Here is a 23,189-nt window from a genome sequence, read left to right on the forward strand (position 1 = left end):
CCTTTGGGGATCGGGCGGTATAAAAATCGAAGAAATAAATAAAAATAAAATAAATAGTTTGAATCCATTACTCAGTGTCCTAGTTCCTGGAGCAGCAGAAAATAAGCTTGCTCCCTCTTCAAAATGACATCTATCATGTCATCCCTTAACCTTCCTCTTCTCCAGACTAAACATACCCAATTCCCTAAATCTGTCCTCAAAGGGCATGGATTCCAGACCTTTTACCATTTTGGTTGCCCTTCTCTGGACATGCTCCAGCTTGCCAATGTCCTTGAATTGTGGCACCCAGAATTGGCACAATATTCCAGGGGAGGTCTGGAATATTACTATTACTCCCCTTGATCTAGACACTATACTCCTATTGATACAGCCCAGAATTGCAAAGGCTTTCTTAGTTGCCACATCACACTGTTGGCTCATGTTCAGCTTGTGGTCTACTAAGACTCCCAGATCCCTTTCACATGTGCTGTTGTCAAGCCAGGTGCTGCCCATCTTATATCTTCATGTTTCATTTTTTCTGCCTAAGTGTAATACCTTGCATTTCTTCCAGTTGAAATTCATTTTGCTAGTTTTGACCCAGCCCTCTAATTGGTCAAGGTCATTTTGAATTACTTTGTCCTGTGAGGTATTAGCTACCCCTCCTAATTTGGTGTCATCTGCAAATTTGATTAGCATGCCTTCTATTCCATCATCTAAGTCATTTATGAAGTGTGGTGTTGCCTCTGCAGAAAGCCATTAAAAAAAACAGCCTGTCAAACACAGTTATGCTATATATTTACTAACAGTAAATTTCAAAAATAGAATAATTGTTTATAACATTTGAATGCCATCTTTCTATGAAAGTTAGGATCCCAGAGGTACCAGACAATTAAAATAATTAAAAACCATTTAGAGAACAGTTAGAGAACAGATTACCTATATATCCAAAAAATTAAAGCAATGAAAGAAAACATAAACACAAACATACATGTACACAAGTAATCACAGAGAACTATAAACTTATTCAGTGTTAACTGATGTGAGAGTCTCATGCTTTATGTCAGGAGAGGGAAACTGAGTTGGAATTACATCAAAAATGAGTTTCAAAAAGTACAGTAAGGCCGATTACCCACTGCTGGAGTTCCCCGGCCTTGAAAAGCTGTGCTAGAAGTGCTCTCATTTTCCCAGGGGGAAAGTGCTCTTGCATTTCCCAGGGGAAAGCAAGCAGCATGCGCGGAGCAAACAGGAAGTGCTTTGGGACAAGATTTCTTGCCCCAATGTGCTTCCTGTCCCACCATGCGCCTCTGCGCCGGTGGGTAATCAGCCTCTTTAGAAGGGCACTTCTATAAGCTTGAGAATCCCTGCCATATTTTTTCACTGTCTTCCCAGAACACAACATTCCCACCACACAGAGCATTTCCCCACCCAATAGGATCTGCCTATAGCAGTTCTGCCAACACAAGTAATCCTGCTGAGCTAGTTCACCCTTTGAAGTTAAAATCAAGTAATTAATTGCAAATTCACATGTGAAAAACAAGTACACTATTTGGTCTTTTATATCAGGCCTCATACCACAAGCTCTTAGAAGTAGCAGTCCGTATTTTTGATTTTTTTTATTTTGTAGTGCACTACTCTTATCATGGTTTTCAGACACATAGTGATAACTTCACTCACCTGGGGCAGCTTTCTCAGGAGACTCAACACAATGGCTCCTGATCCACAGCCAATCTCCAAAATCACAGGGCCAAAAGGATCTGGGGGCTGCTGGATGTTCTTGAGGCATGCTGAAGGCAATATTTTCCTGTATTCATTATCCACGACAAGGGAAACTAGCTCCTAGGAGGCAAGACAAATTATGTGATGGGTAAACTGCCCATTGTGAGCACCATGCTAAATAACTTCAAAGAAAGCTTGCTTTTAATGGCTTACAACAAGATTCTGCACATACAAAACAGGACATTAATAAGTCAAGGATCCAAATAATGACACTAGAAGTTCTAAACAAACATTTCAAAAGGAAGATTTTAGGATTCCATGGTACAGTAAGTCAAAGGACTCTGTGGATCTTTAAAGGAAAGAAAAACCTTCTGTAAGCTCTGACCTTCTCTGAACAAGCTCCAGAAAGCTTCTCAAAAGGTCTTGGATAAAAACAAAACAAAAATTGGTACTGCTGAGATTCTCTACCAGCTGCCTAACTAGCCTAGTACTGAGCTCATCCTGTGAAGGTGCATCACAGCCATATATCTTCAGCACAGTCACAGACAGACTTTCATTTGTTTAGGAAATTGTTATGCTGTCTCTCTAGGAACTAGCCCGAGGCAGTTTATAAAATAAAAATAATACAAACAACACATTACAATATATTAATTAAAATCCAATATTTAATATGTGGCCCAGCATAAAAACAGGACACGGAGGACTTAAAAGTACAATTTCCAAACTAAAATAGTGTTTTAAAAAACAACCCCCTACTTAAAAGCCTGGATAAACAGAAATGTCTTGGCCCAGTGCCTAAAAGAAGGCAATACAGAGGCCAGATGAGACTCAAGGGGAAGGGAAGCACATTCCTCAGTCTTGCCTGGACTGAGCTTCAGTTTACTGACCCTCATCTATCCCCTTAGCATTTCCAAGCACCTGGTCAGGACTTCCACAGATACACTTGACTCATCTGCTGATGTTAAATAGCATGGGGGTCAAGATGAACCTGTGGGATCCCACAGCATAAACATCATAAGACCAACCACCACCCTCTGGGATTGGCCAGTCAAGTAATAGTGGAACAACTGCTCTTTTAACACTGGGTTTGGCAACTTCTCTTTATGTGCACAGGAGGCATCAACCCCTTCTGTGGAAACTGAACCCAAACTGTATCCGTTCCTTAAGGTTGCCAAAAGACTGGGAAAAGTGTCCTATCCCTTATTAGAGGCTTACTGGGTGATTTTACCTGGTGATATTGCTTCACCTGTTTTCAAATGTGTTGCTATGTATGTTTTAATTTGTTAGCTACTGTTGTGGCTCTTATAGGGGTCTAAATTCTGTAAAAGCAGTGGGGACCTGAGATGCTTGTGGGAGTTCCTTTTCAACTCTGGCCTTCATCCTTGCTGAGCCCTCAATTTTTTCTTGTTAAAAATAAGGGCTGTAAGCAGGATTCTCCATTGTCACTTATCCCTTCTCCTTTTTCAAGGATTAGGGGTTTTTGGTATAGGAAGCTGCAGAACTGGTAGAGAAGGTTATATCAGTTTCATCCTTTTGCCTTTTCTTTATATTCTCACAAAAACTTGGAAGGACCCGGGAAAAACTTGGAAATAGGAAACAGATTCAATGATGAGCCAGGCAGATCTCATCCATCACTAGTAATTCTCCACATGGATTCTCAAGTGGTATAGACTCGCAGAGTTGTAAGACATGCTTTTTCTGGAGAGGACAACCTGAGAAAGCTACCTCTCAGCCTATTAAATTTCACACAAAACAGGGATCACTCCTCCAAGTTCTGAAAGCAAAACATGAGACGACACTCATGACCCTCATTTTTCTAATGTTGCAGAAATAACCTAGTAACCACAGACTGAAAATAGCAAAACAAAAGAGCTGCCAGCATGTGTTTTTTTTTTTAGTTCAATTTAGGGAACCAGGCTACATATCCTGCACAACAGTAGTCTTCAGCTGGTGGGTTATGATTCATGACTGTCTGTGTCCCCAGTGTCTTGCTAGCCTTAGTGAGGTACAGGTCACATGAAGGAAAATTAGATGAATTTTAAAGGAACGGTGCCTTTTAAATTCACCTTATTTTCCTCCATCCAAGTGGCAATGACAGGGGTGAAACATTAAGATGAAATGTGTACCTGTCCTTAGAAAACCTGGCCAGAGCAACCACTGGCCAAAAACGTCTAAATGCAAACAGAACCATCAAGCCCAACAGAACCAATTCTAAGACAAGCTGACCGAAGAGAATCTAACACAACAGCACAAGTCTTTTAAAAGCTTTTAAAAACTACGCAAAACAAAATGAAGGAAAACCATTTGTAAAAAAGAACCAGAAAGAAAAAGGCTCCTTTTCTCTACTCCCAACTACAACTCCCCAGGCAAAAACAAACAAACAAAAATAGAAAAATGCCCCTGTTCTAGCTTAAGTTAGTTGGAATACTGAAACCAGTCACAACTAAATGGGTCAGTATGTTTTATGGTAATACTGGACACCTGAGATGCAATCTAGCCTCCACCTAACTCCTACTCATGAACAGCCTACAGCAGAGATTGATAACAGTTCACAAATGGGACTTGGATGAGTCTGAATGAACACAAAAATGTTTGTGTTTGGAAGATCTTGGTTAGTTTACAATGGAACAGCTATAACCTTGTTGGAAAAGCACAAAGATACCAAAAGAGGCTGATAAATTCACTGAAGAATGGATGTTCTAGAATTTTTCAAAGAAATGGTTCAATGATTAGGCATGAGTCATTCCTAGAAGAAAAGATGGGGTGATTTATTTCTAAAAAAATATTTTGCCAAGTTTACATTAACTTCTGTAAAAAGAGAAATACCAAATAAGGAGAAATCAAGGGAAAAGGAAGTACCGGGAAGCATATTAATGCCAGAAGAATAATTTTTGGAAGCCAAACCAAACAAGCATTCTGTCAAGAGGACTGCCCTCTTGTGGCCAGGCTGGATGTTATCCAAACACACACAAGCAACGCAGAAAAAGAAATGAAGGTGGACAAGTGAAGCTTACAGAATTTCAAAAAATGAAATAACCATAACCTCAGAGTTTAATGTAACTTATAGCTATCCAGTCATTTTAGTGATTCACTCAGTTTCTTCACTCAGTTCCTTCTCCTTCTCCTTCTCCTTCTCCTCCTCCCCCTCCCCCTCCTCCCCCTCCCCCTCCTCCGTATCTGATGAACTTGATACAACTACTTTAGCCAATTGTCAAAATTTTCTGTGAAAGGAAAGAATGACAAAACCAAGCCAAGCAATCAATTTAGCAAGGCTTTATGATTTTTTTAATGGACTGATGTTAAAAGAAACCTGGCTGCTATTCTTAGAAGTGTTTCTACCATAGTATATAATATACAAAACACTGGGCAAGCAAGTATTTTTAAGGCTGAATTCAGAGATCTAATCAAATCATCCTCCCACTGTAAAAACCACTTGCCCAAACCTGAATGGCTTCACTTCTCTTTCGCATGTACTCTCAAATAGGTTCTTATTCCTGTCAACAGAAAAGCATATGTTGCACAGCTTCTCACAAAGATGTCCCATGTATAGTCTAACAAATACACACTTGGCTATGTCTGCAAAATCAGACATCTCTTCCCCCAAAATCTCCTGTGGTTTGCAGGACAAGAATGATCCTGAAACCCTGGGTCTTCGCTGTTCCCTCCCCTCTCCCTATAAGCATACAACAGAGACTGATGACCAATCAGTTTAGGAAGTGTTCAAAAGTGCAGGGTGTGTCCAAAGCCATGGACACTGAGCTTCTCGCTTTTGAGTCAACCTACATTTATTTTCTAAATACTTTGGAGTTCCACTATATGTGAGATGCTAATTGGCTGTGGCATAGTCTATACCAGGGGTCTGTAACCTGCAGCTCTCCAGATGTTCATGGACTACAAATCCCATCAGCCCCTGCCAGCATGACCAATTGGCCATGCTGGCTGGGGTTGATGGAAATTGTAGTCCATGAACATCTGGAGAGCCACAGGTTGCAGACCTATGGTCTATACCAGCTAGAGGGTGCTGTGTGGTTTCCGGGCTGTATGGCCGTGTTCTAGCAGCATTCTCTCCTGACGTTTCGCCTGCATCTGTGGCTGGCATCTTCAGAGGATCTGATGTCAGATCAGATCCTCTGAAGTGATTCTGGCCGCGAAAGCCTTCGACTATACCAGCTAGAGTTTCTGAGTTGATTTAAGAGAAGACCCATCTAGAGTGCATTACAATAGTTTCAAGGTAACCATGTAGCCAGATCAGTCAAACCAAGGCAGGGAGCTATATTCAGAGCTAAGTGAAGCTGAAAAAATGGCCCCCACCATTTTGCATCTGAATTAGCTTGCTACTGCTGCAATGAAGCTGGATCTAGTATAACCCCTAAGTTCTTAACTGAGTCTCAGCTGACTCAAAAGTGAGAAGTACAATGTCCTTCCGAACACCGGCCTTCCCAATCAATGCCACATTTGTCTGGTGAGGATTTAGTTTTGACTTATTCCCACTTAACTGTTCAAACACAGGCACCTTAGGGTTGATGAAGAAACTGAAATTGTTAAAGATTTTCTATTTCTTCGTGCCATCATCAACCAAAAGGGAGACAGCAACCAAGAAATCAGAGGGAAATTGAGACTGGGAAGGGCAGCCACAGATTCTTATTTATGTGTAAGGATGGGTTGCTGGTGATCAAAGTAATTCACGGTATAGCATTCTCCATTACTATTTATGGGTATGAAAGTTGGACAATTAAGAAAATCTACAGGAAAAAACTTGATTCATTTGAAACAATGTTGGAATAGAATTTTACAGATATTGATTCATTTGAAACAATGTTGGAATAGAATTTTACAGAATTTGCCAAAAAGACAAATAAATGGGTACTATATCAAATCAAGCCCAAACTCTCCCTAGAAACTAAAGTTACTGAACTAGAAGGTACCAGGAAAAGTGGAAGGCCCAACATGAAATGGACTGACTTGATCTAGAAAGCCATGGTCCTTAATTTGCAAGACTTTGGTGGTTAAAAGGTTGTTAATGCTTGGGAGGTCATTAATTCACAGGGCCGCCTGAAGCAACATGATGGTACTTAACCCACACAGAGTCAGGTAACAGTTCAGAACCTCTATAGAATCACCACACAATTTGGATTACAAGATATAGATCTTTAAATGAAGATTAAATAGCATTGCCGGGGGGGGGGGGGGGGCACACAGGTCTCAGCCTTGAGGAACCTTACAAGACAGATTCCACATTGATAACAGCTGGTCTTCAACTGCAACCCTTTGAGTCCTGCTCGTAAGGAACCATTTCAACCAATCCAAAGCACAGCCCTTAATCCTTTTAGATATACCTCTAAGCATCTCAGTAAGATGGCACGTTTCACAATAAGTAGTCTATATAGTAATGGATTAAGTAGCTCAAGAGGGTGAATTGAGGAGGAAGAATATGTTATCTGATCCTTGTGAAGAATGAAAATAAGGAGACATGCTGAGGTTACCATTTCTTTCATCGCCTACTTTTAAATGAAATTCTTGGCAAAGTGCATGCAAGAGCAATTCTACGTTGATCTCTATGATCCTTGGGTGGTTAAAATAACTGCTCAGCTTATTGTGCAATAAGATTATATATAACTACAGAGCTGGCAATTCTGGGAAGCCACACATTCTTGCAGCATTATCTTACTAGGTACTGCTAGAACAATCTTTATTCATATTCAAGCTTCTATCCCTCAGATGGGCAGCCGAAGATAAATCCTTGTGGTTGCTGTGAGCAATTGTGTTTTCTATGTGTAACAAGAGTTCAGCAAATTGAATGGGTAATCACTAGGTGGTCAAGGAGGAATGAAATATGTGTAAGAGTACCCAGAATGACATTCATTTATCACATTACAAGTGTCAGAAGTGTTAGAACAAGAACTAGCCTGCTGGATCAGACCAGAGTCCATCTAGTCCAGCACTCTGCTACTCGCAGTGGCCCACCAGGTGCCTTTGGGAGCTCACATGCAGGAGGTGAAAGCAATGGCCTTCTGCTGCTGCTGCTCCTGAGCACCTGGTCTACTAAGGCATTTGCAATCTGAGATCAAGGCAGATCAAGATTGGTAGCCGTAGATCGACTTCTCCTCCATAAATCTGTCCAAGCCCTTTTTAAAGCTATCCAGGTTAGTGGCCATCACCACCTCCTGTGGCAGGATATTCCAAACACCAATCACACGTTGCGTGAAGAAGTGTTTCCTTTTATTAGTCCTAATTCTTCCCCCCCCAAACATTTCTTGCAATAGAATGCCCCCTGGTTCTAGTATTGTGAGAAATAGAGAAAAAATTCTCTCTGTCAACATTTTCTACCCCATGCATAATTTTATAGACTTCAATCATATCCCCCCTCAGACATTTCCTCTCCAAACTAAAGAGTCCCAAACGCTGCAGCCTCTCCTCATAGGGAAGGTGCTCCAATCCTTCAATCATCCTCATTGCCCTTCTCTGCACTTTTTCTATCTCTTCAATATCCTTTTTGAGATGTAGCGACCAAGAACTGAACACAGTACTCCAAGTGCGGTCGCACCACTTGTTGTGTGTGTGCTTTATATAAGGGCATGACAATCCTTGCAGTTTTATTGTCAACTCCTTTCCTAATGATCCCCAGCATTGAGTTTGCCTTTTTCACAGCTGCCATGCATTGAGTTGACATTCCCATGGAACTATCAACTAAGATGCCCAAATCCCTTTCCTGGTCTGTGACTGATAGTACTGACCCCTGTTATACATAACGCAGTAACTCTTACAAAATGCTGCCATCTAACATATTCATGGCTGATGTGAGATTTCAACAGAAGATTTCCAAGTTGATCTCTTAAATTTATGGTTTCAACTACACAGTATGATTCACACCCTTCCCTACACAACAAGACTGAGAGACCATGTGGAGTTGTGGTTAACTGGAAGTTGGACAGAACTTAAACTTGAACCCCAAAAATGAACGAGAGAGGTTTTTTCAGTGATCCAGAACCAAACTTGATTGACAACGTTACTATACAGATCCCCCAACACACAGACAAAATACACAGAAGTCATTAATGTTGGATGCAGCAAAGGAACTGAGAAGACCGCCCAGTAAGTGGTCAGCTAGAGAGGGATGTAAGGTGAGTGACCCCTCTGTACTTTTGTGTCTTGTCTGTCCTTAGACAGATATTCTCAGGTCTAATATCCTGCTCCTTCTCAATAGTTAACTGCAGAGACTCTTCCTAGCTAGCAAGATAGCAGCATGCTCTCTTTCCCTCTTTCCTATCCGAAATGTAGTTCCTAACAAACATTTACCATTTACCCTTTTATCAGTGTGTTAGCTGCTTCTTTGTGCGGTAAACTCCAACATTTTTGGTTATGGGCCCAGGACTTAACTGCACTGATTAAAAGAAAATGGAAACCTTTGCCCCAGGCTCAGATAGCTAGGCAACAAAGGTGTGAAGATGGCTGCTTCCTGTGGAGAGAGGTATAACATTTGAACGGAGCAGCTAACAGATGCAAATTTCTCAACATGGAGATTGGGCATGAAAGTGATTCTACAGTAGGAAATTTTATGGAGCTTTCTCTCAACACCGAAACCAGACCAGCTAGATGATGACTGGAACAAATGGAACTCAAAAGCGAAAGGTATTACCCCATGTCCCCAGGGTCTTATATTAATTTTTGCTCCAAAAGATGTATTAGGGCTTATTTTCAGGGGATGTCTTATTTTTTTCCAATAAACAACAATCTACATTTATTCCTGAACACAAAATCACAACTCCTTAGCATGCAGATCACTGAGTCCCTTACCCAAAAAATAGCAAACAGAGAGGCATTTTCCTAATTTTTTAAAAGATTTTCTTTTCTGTGAAAGCAACCCCTCAGTGCACAGACTTGCCCGCCTGTGTGGGTCTGTGTCTTGCTTTGTTGTAGACTACACAAAACACCCTGGTTTTGTTTTTGTTTTGTTTCCAGTGCAGGGCTGGCCGGGGCAACTTAGCCCCTATTTTAGACTGGTGGTTGTAACAGAAGATCAGCTGCAGGGTGTGTATTTTTGTCTTGTTTGGGGTATAGTCCCTCCCGCAGCACTGCTGCTTCTGCTGATCTGGTGTTTCCATGTTGCAGAAAGGGCTGGGAAAGGAGGGCTTCAGGTAGGCTGCAGTTTGTTGTGTTAGGCGTTATTTACATGCACAAATCGCTGTGCGTGGAGCCTGATCCCCTGTAATCCAGGCTGGAGGTTTGCAACCATCCAGGGCTGGAGAGCTGATGAAGAGGGTGGGCATAAGGTCGGCATGAGTTTGAGCACCCGGAGCTGCGTGTGGCTGAGATCTTTGGGAGGTGGTGGTGCTGGCTGCAGAGGGCTCCTCCGGCGAGTCCCGTCCCATCTTGCCCATGTGATGGTTGCGAGTGCTTTACTCCATCATTCCGCATACAACCCTCCATGCAACTTCCAGAGATGGCTTGGGGGGGGGGAGCTCCTCAAGAGTATAGTGACTTCAACTTGATAGGAGGTAAGAAGCATTTTGGCCCTCCTGCAGCCAGTCAGTATGCTGTTAGCAAAGTATATTGGGGGAGGGGGTAACAAAGAGACTTTTTGTAGCTCTGCTCATCTTTTCGAAAATGGATTTAATCCTTATCCCGGTAGACAAATGTTTTTGTTGCTGTGGAATACAATTTGACAGTTCTGTGTGGATCTCCATGTGAGGTTTAGTGCACAGCCATGGAGATGTTGTGGTAGAGACTATTTATAGGCGCTTGGCTGTGTGTGTGTGCGCGCTTGTATGCAACACACTCCAGACATGGTTTACAGAGAGTTGTGTAATTCAACTGTGCCTGTTGCCCCCTCCCTGCCTGCCAGTCTAGGGAATCTGTAACTAGGGCTTCTTTTTGGAGTAGGGCTTATATTTCAAGCATCCTCCAAAAATCCAGAAAAATCATGCTAGGGCTTATTTTCGGGGTAGGTCTTATTTTTGAGGAAACACAGTATCTTTTCAACTTTATCAGATCAATTATTGACTGAGACAGATACTTTTGAAACAGCAGCTAAGAATTGAACAGAGTTAGAAAATTTTTTAGGAAGGAAACCTTGAACAACAATTATGTTACTGCTTTACCAACTGCTTGTTGAACATTTGCCCGAAGAGGGTGATTTAAATCAGAATATCAATGAAATGCTGAAGTTAATTGGTCAGCTGAAGTTAGCCAGGAAGGTTTTGAAAGCTGATGACCTAATTCTATTACTTGTTGATTTCACTGCCAAAAAGCTATGAGAACTTGATGACCATAATTAAAAGTAAAGAAAATTTAACTTTGGCACAAGTTGTCAGTGAACTAAGAGATGACAGCACATGGCAAAAGTCTGTTCAAAGGACAAATGATTTACAAGTGTAAACTATAAGCAACAAGAGATTTTTTAAGATGCCATGTGTGACAGGCACCCACTCAACCTTCTACCACGGCAGGGAAACCACTGACTCTTAATTTTTCCAGTCGTTTCACTTCAGAGACTGAGGTGACTCAAATATGGTAGTGTGAAGAAGATAACTACTCTCCCTCAGCCCTGTTTATCTCACACTAAAAGGCGAAGGGATGCCTGTTGACTTTTATTTTCCGTTTTCCATTCTCAGATTTTCTACACTAGGAACAATAAAATAATATACTGAGGCAGGAATAAAATTAAATAAGAACAAATTTATTTAACAGGCAGAGAAGAGGGGGGAAATTATTTTTAAAACTTGGAGATGGATGGTTGAAGGAGGTTGGAGGCAAGAGAGAATATATTTACACTAATTACAAAAGTGCTTGGCACACAGATTTAAGATTACTTGGTTCAGTTTAGCTTAGATGTTAGAGAGATTGTTTGATAACATGGTTCAGTTCTCTGTATTTCAGATGTTCTCTGGCTAATGGATTTCCCTCAAACACAGAGTCCAACTCATGCTGACACTTAACACTGTGCCAGCATAAGCCTCACATAGTTGGATATCCCTTAAACTAAACATAAAACACCCTCTTCAGAGAAAACTAAAGCAAAACCCCATACAGCAGGCAATCTGGTCTCTAGGAGTCTTCTTCCCTCTTCTGGAAGATCTCTCCTGATGCTGGTTATATGTATAGGTCTCAACCTGAGCTCCTCAATAACCCCAAACCACCCAGATCTCCCAATCTGTGTATATATACTTTAAATACTGCACTCAGAGCTGTCCCAACAGTAGGGCCAGTCAGAATCTCACACTGTCTGCCACTACTTTCCTCAGAGAGGTAATGTTTTGTCACAGCATGGATAGATGTTCCTGTCAGGAACTCAAAATTCCAAAAGCCTCTCGGCTTGTTGAAACAAGGGAGATATCCTCCTGCAGTGACTCGCCCATTCAGAGTGCAGAAGGCCACAGCCAATTAGGTGTCTCCCTTGCTCCTAGGTCTTTCTGCCTCACTCTGAAGGTAAACAACATCTTACTTAGACAGAACTGCATTAAAAATTATATTTTGCAGGCAATCCATCACACCGTGCACGTAATAAAATAGATTATTTTGCAAGTCAAGCACTGAAGGTCTGCTAGGAGGGCGCCACTTGGTTCAGTTTAGCTTAGATGTTAGAGAGACTGTATTTTATTGTGCATTGCCTGTTACTATACACCTCCCAGAGCCCCCCGGGAATTGGGCAGTCTATAAAATCTAATAATAAATAAATTTGCATTTTACAGCAATGATCAATAAAAAACAATATGGTCCTTCTCAGATTAGCTGTGCTGGGACTGCAAGGCAAACAGACTCTATCAAAGAAGTTTTTTGAGGTGAAATCTGGAGAAATAAAACTGAACACATGGAATTTAGATAGTGGAAGCAGTAACCACCTTTATGGAGATAAAAACTTGTTTGAGTTTTTGGATGAGAGCAAGAAAGAATCACTCTACATTACAAATACTTTCAGATGCACTGAGGAAATTTTTCCCTCTGAAAGGTAATCAGCTTATCCCCACAAGAACTGAGTAGCTCTCGTTTTATGAGCATAGTGTGTGAGTGATGTTATATAGGTATACAAATCTTGGCCCACTTTTAATGATAAATAAATAAATAAAATACATTGGGCTCCCCCCCCCCCCCATCCTAAGGACCTTCTCAGAAAGTTGTAGAGTGCCACACTCTATTCCTTGTCAGAAATGATTTGGCATCAAAGGCTACTGAACAGTTTAAAAAGCAGCTAGAAACATTAATTAAAACTAAGTTGTTTGGTGTTTTTGCAAAAAGAAAACAGGTATTTTTTTTTAAAAAAGCAGTTATTTACAGAATGTTGTTGCTGTTTCAGTTTAAATGCTGTTACCAGATTTGGTCATGTTTCTCAGTCCCTGGAAAGAGGTTACAAGTAACTTAATTTACAAAAAGGATTAAAAACTGTCAGTTTTCCTTAGGAATTTATCATTCCAGTTAAGTCTGTCTGCCTCCTGATGGAAGAGTTACTAGAATGACTTCACTTTTAGATAGCTTGAGAGCATACATTTACCCTGAGGTAAAATCTTAGCAATTTGACTTAACACCAGGCTAAGGACAACCTACTGTATGAGTACTCCTTCTCTGCATGGATTATAATCAGGATTTTCCCTTCTGTCCTTTAGAATAATCCTTCCCCTTTTTGGGTAATGAGTGAATTACAAGCCTCACTGCCTCTTCTCTTCAGCATATCTTTCCCAAAAGATAACCAATATCCCAGTGTGTGTCTGTGTTAAACTGCTACCAGGTAATGCAGATCAGACCAGCCATGTCTAACAATTCCCCCAGAAAGCCAAGCTTTCAGGCAAGAGTAAAAGTTGTTCACTCAACCTCTGCTTTTCCAAAACTCTTCTCCAACTCTGTTTTCTGTTCAAATTAACCACCCACTGATTAACTGGCAGGCTGTCTTCCAGCCAAACAGAAGCAATCTTATGTAGTTAACTCTTTATATTCAGGCTGGATCTGCTTAATTACACTTAAGTCCTGGAATCTGTCACAGTAACAACCACTGGCACATTGTTTTTCTATTTGCTGAGCCTGCTCTGAAGTAGATGACTCCTGGGTACCTAACCAGTCCCCTTCATAAGCATGACTCTTCAGCAAGTACACCTGGACCATAAGATTGTATTGCTATTAACCATTTTCAGTGCCTTAATTTGCTCCCTTTTAATACATTTTAATAATGATGCCATTAAACCGTCATGTCTTAAATCATTTACAAGTATTCAAATAGAAGCCATTTCCTAGAACAACTTTGAAATTCATGGAAAGAGTTTAAAAGGGCTTTATTATCCCTTTCATCGCCATCCCTGGCTCAAGGGAGAAAATTACTGCATTCCAGTCTTTGCTTGAAATCTTCTTTGGAGGTCTGATTTAATCTTAACTGTTTGGCTATAACAGGGGTTTCCAGCATAGTGCCCATGGGTGCCAATATGCCCACTGGACCTTTCTAAGTGTCTGTTAAGTATGTCAAGCGAGGCTTCTGATTGGCCATTGGATTGGCAGGGCAGATCTTTAAAAATGCTGCTTTGACATCAGCTTCCACCTCAGTATAAGGATCTTCATTGTGCTACTGAAGGTAAGCTGTGTGTATCGAAGTTGTTTTAAAATATTGTGTTCATTAAAAAAAGGCATCTTGTTAAACAGATCCACCTGAAATGCTGAACGGAAGGTATTTACAGCTACACATAACTGAACTCTCTGACATTTCCTTATTGGCTCCCCACCCTGCATTGGAATGCTAGAAGTGCCTGAAGTCTCAAAAAAGGTGGGGTACCCAAACTACATAATGTAAAGCACTTAAAACATGTGGTGTTGAATTCTAAACCCACCCCCCCACCCCCAATTAAGCACTTCATTCAAGCACTTTCAGCTACTGGAAGAACTTTTAAGGGTTAATTATACAGCATTCAGAATTAATACTGGAAGAGCATGCAGCCAATTCTAGAGACTTGGGGTATACAGATATAAGTATATAAGTGGAGAGAGGGCAGAATTGCAACTGCATTTGGGGTTGAAAAGGTCCATTACTCTCTGTTGTTTATTTAAGACAACATAGTATAGAGCAGGGGTAGGGAACCTGCGGCTCTCCAGATGTTCAGGAACTACAATTCCCATCAGCCTCTGTCAGCATGGCCAATTGGCCATGCTGGTAGGGGCTGATGGGAATTGTAGTTCCTGAACATCTGGAGAGCCGCAGGTTCCCTACCCCTGGTATAGAGGATGGGAGCCAACTGTTGTTTTTTTTCCAAACAGAAAACAGCCCAAGACAGTATTGTAAGCTAAGTCAGCACGATCAGTTACTAATTAAACAAGCATATGGGCTGAGTTAGTAACACTGTGCTGTTTTTACCACCACTGACTGCAGCACACAGTTGGCATTTGCTTAAAGACTGGAGGATAGTGATATCCCAGTGCAAGGTCTCCCTGTTTGGCAATTTCACACACCCATGATCAATGGAAGCTTTGAATATGGGTTAGAATTGTAGATTTACCCAACCATAAGACAGGGCCCATTTTGATAAACTGCAGACATCCAGTCTGGAAAGCCAACAGAGTCTTGAAACCTGTGGTTCACTTTTTGTTTACTCCACAAATCAGAACCACAGAGATACAGAAAAAGATATTTCAACTTGGTTCAAGCAACAGGAAAAGCAACTGAATCCCAAAGGTTTGACTATAATACATGCTAGATAAGGGTCACCCATAAGATTCAATGTGAATAAGTAAAAAGGAATTTCCTGATTGCCATCTCACTCTGCACTTCCTTCAAATCACCGGGATGAAGAACATGGGTCTGTACTCAGCCATTACACCACACTGGAGAAGCAACTCGTTTTGCCTCTTATGTCTTACCTCTGTCTCTGGCCGAGGAATGAAAACTGGAGGTTTCATCTTGAGTGTCAGGTCCAGGAAATCCCACTCACCAAGGATATACTGGACAGGCATTCTGGAGGAGGAGGAGGAGGAAGAGAATTATACTGTGTAACCCACAAGGTCTTATGATCATACTCACTTTATCACACTTCACTGAAGCAAGGAAAACTGTACTAGCAATATCCCTTAAGGTGAAATGGAAGGGGAAGATGAAAAGTCAGTGATGTCCTAAAATTTGAAAATGTTATCTGATGTTAAATTAACTACTGAACAAATTCCTCCAAATTTCCATGGCAGAGCAGCAAACAGTCCATCGAAGAGTACACTGGGAAATCCATATGTCAGGGCTCATTAACTTCTACTTTACTGGAACCCTTCCCAGATAACTGATCAAAGTTAAGCAGTGAGGAGTCAGGTATACCTCCTTTAGGTGACATTGCTATCAACTTGGTGGAAAAAAAAATCTCCTTCCCTGTTGATAGAGGTTTAATGTGGGAAAATGAGCAGGCAAACTTTTCACAGCCTGGAGATAATTACATCAGCTGGTAAGTACCATCCTATGCCTCCATTACTGTGCCTTTTGCCTAGACTAAGGTCACATAGAGGAACTAGCCACAACCTTGGAATTACAGAACATAACACCATGCACAGCCACAGAAATAGTTCTGACATCACACTCAGAAAGAAAGAGTCCCTTGTTTCCCTAAACAAATTATATGGCAGAATGGAAGACAACTTGTTTCCATCAAGTTTCATACGTCAGACCACACAGAAGAAGAGCGGAAAAAGGGGCGTTCTGGTCATATGGACTCCTTCAGCAGACCATATGCTAGACTGTCTTTAACCTGGTTTCTTTAAGATTGCATTGGCCTGACACAGGCTTTGTTGTTGGATATAAGCAACATTTATCCCAGCCACATTGCTTGTTCAAGTCATGACTCACAAAAGGCAAGGTAGGAACAGCTACCTTATTTGAGTATCTTGAGGAATACAGACTGTTCAAGCACAAGACCGGCACACAGGCTTTTAATAATCTAATTCTAATCTGAGAAGACTAGAATTTTTGGGGAACAAAAGAGTTCACCTGAAAAAGTTATGAGGTGGATCAGCTCCCATAATTTTCAAACCATTTTAGCCTGTAATTCCAATTCAACTCGGTGAGACTCACTCCGCATATTTTCTCAGAACAGCGGTGTGCTCATTTCTTAGGATTTACTGCAGCTTTTCTTCTGAAAGTAGGGGCACTTTTATTACTCCACTTAGGAAAAGTTCTATCTGTACTCCCCTTTGCCTGTAAAGCCTGTCCATGTGACTCTTATCTTAGATACTAACATAGAAGTTATTGGTTCAATTTTTGTATCTAATTTCAGTCTCCTGTGAGGAAATCTGAAGACCAGAGGCGTAGCTAGGCCACAGTGCGCCTGGTGCACACTCTGGTTTTTTCACACACACCCCGCGGCACCCCCCTTCCCCGTGGCACCCCCCCCTTACTTTTAGGAAAGGAGCAGGCCAAAGAAGCCTGCCTGCGTTGCCTGGGAAGAAGCCTGCCTGCGTTACCTGGGAAATGTAGTTCCCACCAGGCTCAGGCAACACAGGCAGGGTTCTTCTCTGGGATGTTCCATTCCTAAAAGTAAGTGGGGTGGGGGGCACCATGGGGGGGGGTGGGGGGTGGGGGGCGCAGCGGAAGGGGGGGGCGCCGCAGGGGGATGTTTCTGCTCCCCACGTGACCAGAATCAGTGCGCCTAGTGCATTGCGCACCCCCGCCCCCTGGTGGCTTCGCCACTGCTGCAGACTGTAATTAACAGTTAACCCAACACTTACTTAGGCTAATGAATACTGGTAGGGAGATCAAGAGAAAATCCTATCTGTACAATTCATGGATCAGATTCATAGATATAGAACAGATTGCTTCACCTGACATCACAGCTGGATGGTGCAAGTGACCTCAGCCTGGCATTTGGACATATGAAGGAATTGTACAAATTCTGGCTATGACAAGATCTTAGAATGCATTATCTATGGAGGCAGGCAGCTCAAGGCCATTGCTTTCACCTCCTGCATGTGAGCTCCCAAAGACACCTGGTGGGCCACTGTGAGTAGCAGAGTGCTGGACTAGATGGACTCTGGTCTGATCCAGCAGGCTTTTTCTTATGTTCTTATGATGCTGTGAACTTCGCTTGCTTAACATCTGAGAAATAGTCAAAGACTCGGTTCTCTAAAAAGGACAGCTAAATACTCTGGACTAAACATTTAGATGTTGTAATCTGAAATGGAATGATTTAGGAGCAGAAGGGTTCTGGCATACCTATGAACATTACAGTTTCTTCTTTATGGCATGACTAAGCTTCACATGCGTTGTCTTTTAGTAATTAGCCTTCTGCCATTGACAGCAAATTCAAACCTATTACCTGCCTTGAAGAAGACTGCCTAACTAGCTTCATTTAATTCCTGAAGACTACTTCCTTGTTTCTGGGCACGACTGGAAATGCTGTTTTTGCCAATGAAACCACAGATATCTTGGCCTCTGTCTAGCTTGGAGAGTGCTTCCACCTTCGTAATCCTCGCTATCTTCTACAAGCAGTTAGACAGGTCTTGCCAGGAAGCTTCTCACCACAGAGCAGGGGCTCTTTTTTCTGGTTCTGTATCAAAAGCAGCTATTGAAAATGTACCCGGAAACAAACTGGAAGGCAGGGGAGAGATTTTATCATTGGTATGATATATTTCATGAAGGCAGAAAGCCAGCAGGGGGATGGGGGCCTTCCAGTGTTTTGCACTGAGTGTCACATGTATGACTATCTGCCACTAGGACAGAAGTCATGGGTGTGCCCTCGCTGCAATGAGCTCCTGGCACTCAAGGAACGTGTGCGTTCTCTTGAAGCCAAGGTGGCAGACCTGGAGAAGCTGAAAGAGGCAGAGAAGGTGACAGACGAGGCTTTCAGGGACCTAACAGCCGGGTCCCACTCCCAAGGTGACATCTCTTCAGATGTCATGGAGAATGAAGGCCTTGGGGATGGAGGGTGCCAGTCTGAGGTGGGGAAAGATGCTCCCTTAGATGGGATCCCTTCCTTAACTGGTGATCAGCTATCCTCTCGCACTGAGGATACCCCTACGAGGAGGTGGGGGCTCCTTTGTAGTGGGTGATTCGATCATCATTAGAAATGTAGAGAGTTGGGTTTGTAGAGGCGTGATGACCCCATGGTGACTTGCCTGCCTGAGTGCGAAGGTTCGCGGATGTCAGCGCCGCCTAGATAGGCTTTTAGACAGTGCTGGGGTGGAGTCAGCAGTTGTGGTCCACATTGGCACCAACGACATTGGGAAATGTAGCCGGGAGGTTTTGGAAGCTAAATTTAGGCTGCTAGGAAACAGGTTGAAGTCCAGGACCTCCAAGGTGGCATTCTCAGAAATGCTACCATTCCACGCGCAGGGCGAGCTAGGCAAGCGGAGATACAGGGTCTCAATGCGTGGATGAGAAGGTGGTGTAAGGCAGAGGGTTTCAGATTTGTCAGGAACTGGGGAACCTTTTGGGACAAGGCAGGCCTGTACAAAAGGAAGAGACTTCATCTTAACCAAAGAGGAACCAGGCTGCTGGCTCCAACATTAAAAAAAGGTGGCAGAACAGCTTTTAAACTGATCACTGGGGAAAGCCGACAGGAGCTGAGGTGACTTCGGTTCGAATACAGTATCTATGGGGATGCAGACAGAGAGGGAGGTTTTTCTAAATCAACCACATACAAGCGAGGAACATAGCAATGTGCATGTGACAAGGGATAGAGTCTACAAAAGACTTGAGGGTAAAGCACATAAATCCCAGGTTAAGGACAGAGACAGGGTATACAGGTGTCTCTATGCTAATAGTAGAAGCTTTCGACCTAAAATGTGGAGCTAGAGTACAGAGTTTTGAAGGAGGACTTTGATATAGTGGGCATTACAGAGACATGGTGGAATGAGGAGAACCAGTGGGATGCTGTTATACCAGGCTACAGGCTCTATAGGAAGGATAGGACAGGGCGCATTGGGGGTGGAGTTGCCCTTTACATCAAAGAGAGAATAGTATCACATAAAATAGACAATGCAAGGGGAGCTGGTTCCCCTACAGAATCACTGTGGATATCAATACCAGGTGTGAAGGACAGTTTAATATTAGGAATATATTATCGTCCCCCTGACCAAAATGCACAAGAGGATTCTGAGATGGAAAAAGAAATTAGAGAGGCCAACAAAAACAAAAATGTAGTGGTAATGGGTGATTTTAACTATCCCCATATAAACTGGAAAAATGCATGTTCAGGTCATAGTAAGGAGAGAACATTCCTGGATATGCTAAATGACTGTGGCTTAGAGCAGATGGTTGTGGAACCAACCAGGGGAGAGGTGATCCTAGATCTAATTCTATGTGGGACCCAGGACCTGGTACAGGAAGTCAGTGTTGTTGAGCTGATAGGGAACAGCGACCACAATGCTATCAGATTCAGTATCTCAGCATGCGAACAAGTGGCAACTACTAATGTAGTTACATTCGCCTTCAGAAAGGGAAATTTCTCAAAGATGAGGGGGATAGTGCGCAAAAAGCTGAAATGGAAAATCAAGAGAGTCAAAACTGTCCAGGATGCTTGGAGGTTATTTAAAAACACAGTCATAAAAGCTCAGCTGGAATGTGTTCCACAGGTTAGAAAAGGCAGCACCCAGTCCAAAAGTAAGCCACCATGGTTAACAAGAGAGGTTGAGGAAATTATCAGAAAAAAGAAAATGTCTTTTAGAAAATGGAAGTCCAGTTTGGCTGATGAAGAATATGAGAGGGAACACAAATGGTGGCAAAAGAGAAGCCAAGTTAGCTGTAAGGGGAGGCAAAAAGGATTATGAGGAACGCATGGCTGCGAACATCAAGACCAGCAACAAACAGTTCTTCAAGTACATCAAAAGCAGGAAGCCAGCAAGGGAAGCGGTAGGCCCGTTAGATGACAAAGGAACAAAGGGTGTGCTAAAAGATGGCAGGGAGATTGCAGAGAAGCTGAATGAATTCTTTGCATCTGTCTTCACCCAAGAGGAGGTGAGGAACATTCCTGCACCTGAACCAAGCTTCTTAGGAGGCGAATCCGAGGAACTAGCGAAGATAGTGGTAGACAAGGAAGAAGTTCTGGCAGCCATTGATAAACTAAATGTTACCAAATCCCCTGGCCCAGATTGCATTCACCCAAGAGTTCTTAAAGTGCTCAAGCATGAAATTGCTGATCTTCTCACTTTAATATGCAACTTATCCCTGAAATCAGGCTCCATCCCTGAAGACTGGAAGATGGCCAATGTCACACCAATCTTTTTAAAAGGATCTAGGGGGGACCCGGGAAATTACAGGCCAGTCAGTTTGACATCTGTTCCTGGTAAATTAGTAGAATCTATCATTAAAGATAAAATTATAAAACATGTAGAAAAGCAAGACCTGCTGAGAAAGAGTCAGCATGGCTTTTGCAGAGGCAAATCCTGTCTTACAAACTCACTAGAGTTCTTTGAGGGTGTAAACAGGCATGTGGACAGGGGTGAACCGGTGGACATTGTCTACTTGGATTTCCAAAAGGCTTTTGACAAAGTTCCTCACCAGAGACTGTTGAGAAAACTCAGCAATGAAGGAATAAGAGGGGAAGTCCTCCTATGGATTAAAAACTGGTTGAGAAACAGGAAACAAAGAGTGGGTGTAAATGGGAAGTTCTCACAATGGAGAGATGTCGGGAGTGGGGTCCCCCAAGGATCCGTTTTGGGACCAGTGCTCTTTAACCTATTCATAAATGACCTGGAAGTAGGGGTGGGTAGCGTGGTGGCCAAGTTTGCAGATGATACCAAATTATGTAGGGTGGTGAGAACCACAAAGGATTGCGAAGAGCTCCAAGGGGACCTTGATAAATTAGGTGAGTGGGCTCAGAAATGGCAAATGCAGTTCAATGTAGCAAAATGTAAAGTGATGCACATAGGGGCAAAAAATCCAAACTTCACATACACGCTACAGGGGTCAGTGCTATCAGTCACAGACCAGGAAAGGCATCTTAGTTGATAGTTCCATGGGAATGTCAACTCAATGCATGGCAGCTGTGAAAAAGGCAAACTCTATGCTGGGGATCATTAGAAAAGGAATTGAGAATAAAACTGCAAAGATTGTCATGCCCTTATATAAAGCAGTGGTGCGACCGCACTTGGAGTACTGTGTCCAGTTCTGGTCGCCGCATCTCAAAAAGGATATTGAGGAGATAGAAAAAGTGCAGAGAAGGGCAACAAGGATGATTGAGGGACTGGAGCACCTTCCCTATGAGGAGAGGCTGCAGCGTTTGGGACTCTTTAGTTTGGAGAGGAGGCGGCTGAGGGGGGATATGATTGAAGTCTACAAAATTATGCATGGGGTAGAAAATGTTGACAGAAAGAAATTTTTCTCTCTTTCTCACAATACTAGAACCAGGGGTTTTTCATTATTGAAAATGCTTGGGGGAAGAATTAGGACTAATAAAAGGAAACACTTCTTCACGCAACGTGTGATTCGTGTTTAGAATATGCTGCCACAGGATGCGCGGATCGCCACTAATTTCGATAGCTTTAGAAGGCGCCTGGACAGATTGATGTAGGAGAGAGCGATATATGGCTACCACTCTTGAGCCTCATTGATCTGAGATTGCAAATGCCTTAACAGACCAGGTGATCGGGAGCAACAGCCGCAGAAGGCCATTGCGTTCACATCCTACATGTGAGCTCCCAAAGGCACCTGGTGGGCCACTGCGAGTAGCAGAGAGCTGGACTAGATGGACTTTGGTCTGATCCAGCTGGCTTGTTCTTATGTTCTTATGTTCTTATTTCAGATACCTATAGAGCAATACTAAGCATGATTAAGGCTGTGTATCCAGACAAAAGCTGAGCCAAAAAATAAAGACAAAGTGGCTTCTTTTGGTTTTCTTCGGCAGAAAAAAATAGCAGTAATTTAAGGGAATTGAAAAGCAGATCCCGAAAAATGCTGATTTTTTTCCTGGCATTTTTGGGCCACTTTGGTTCCATTAGCTTTTTTAAAAATGGGAGGGGAAGCCCCTCTCCCCCTCCCTCACCTGGTAAATACTGCCTTCAAAGGTCACATGGGCTTGGAGATGGCAGGCGGCAAAAAGCTGAATTCCATCCACCCCCACTTTGCAACCAGAAACGCTGCTGGCTTGCTCCTGAACTCATGCCATCTTTTTGGTGGTGTAAGTCAATGGAAACCCTATGGAGGTCTTTCTGATGGCAGGCGGCTTCTTTTGCTGTTTTGGCTCCCCATGCTGTCAGAAAGCCCTCCTGGGAACGGTGGGACGGAGCAGCTGCAACACTGTGTCTGGGTGCCCAGCCATGTGATTGGGGCTGCCCAATCCTTTGCGTTGGGCCATGTATACAAATGTCTCATGACTTTTACATCTAAGGGGAATAAACAACTATATATCTCAAACAATTTCATACTTTTCAGCGCATTAGGTACAAAGTAGGTTTGTCTATCACCAAATAATGGACAAGGCTGGCAAAAGCAATCAGTGAAGGAGGTTACAAACCAGCTTAGCCACATGCACGGTAATGATAACAGCCACTCATGTAGTTTTTCTACCTTCTGAAATTTTAATGGGAAGATACTGCCCTCACAAATCTGCATTATT

At 42.5% G+C, this 23,189-nt stretch overlaps 1 protein-coding gene across 2 annotated transcripts in view; it reads right to left on the reverse strand.

Annotated features, from left to right (window-relative positions):
* The window catches only part of HEMK1 (HemK methyltransferase family member 1), a 52,700-nt gene that overhangs the window by 23,958 nt on the left and 5,553 nt on the right, over positions 1-23,189 (reverse strand). For both annotated transcript variants that reach the window (XM_048490824.1, XM_048490823.1), the window contains exons 4-5: positions 15,523-15,616; positions 1,654-1,815 (exon numbers count right to left, since the gene is read on the reverse strand). In XM_048490824.1, coding sequence (XP_048346781.1) covers positions 1,654-1,815; positions 15,523-15,616 — 256 coding nt within the window. The remainder of the gene's footprint in view (positions 1-1,653; positions 1,816-15,522; positions 15,617-23,189) is intronic.

The sequence above is a fragment of the Sphaerodactylus townsendi genome, linkage group LG03 (genome assembly GCF_021028975.2).
Source record: "Sphaerodactylus townsendi isolate TG3544 linkage group LG03, MPM_Stown_v2.3, whole genome shotgun sequence".
Taxonomy (NCBI): domain Eukaryota; kingdom Metazoa; phylum Chordata; class Lepidosauria; order Squamata; family Sphaerodactylidae; genus Sphaerodactylus; species Sphaerodactylus townsendi.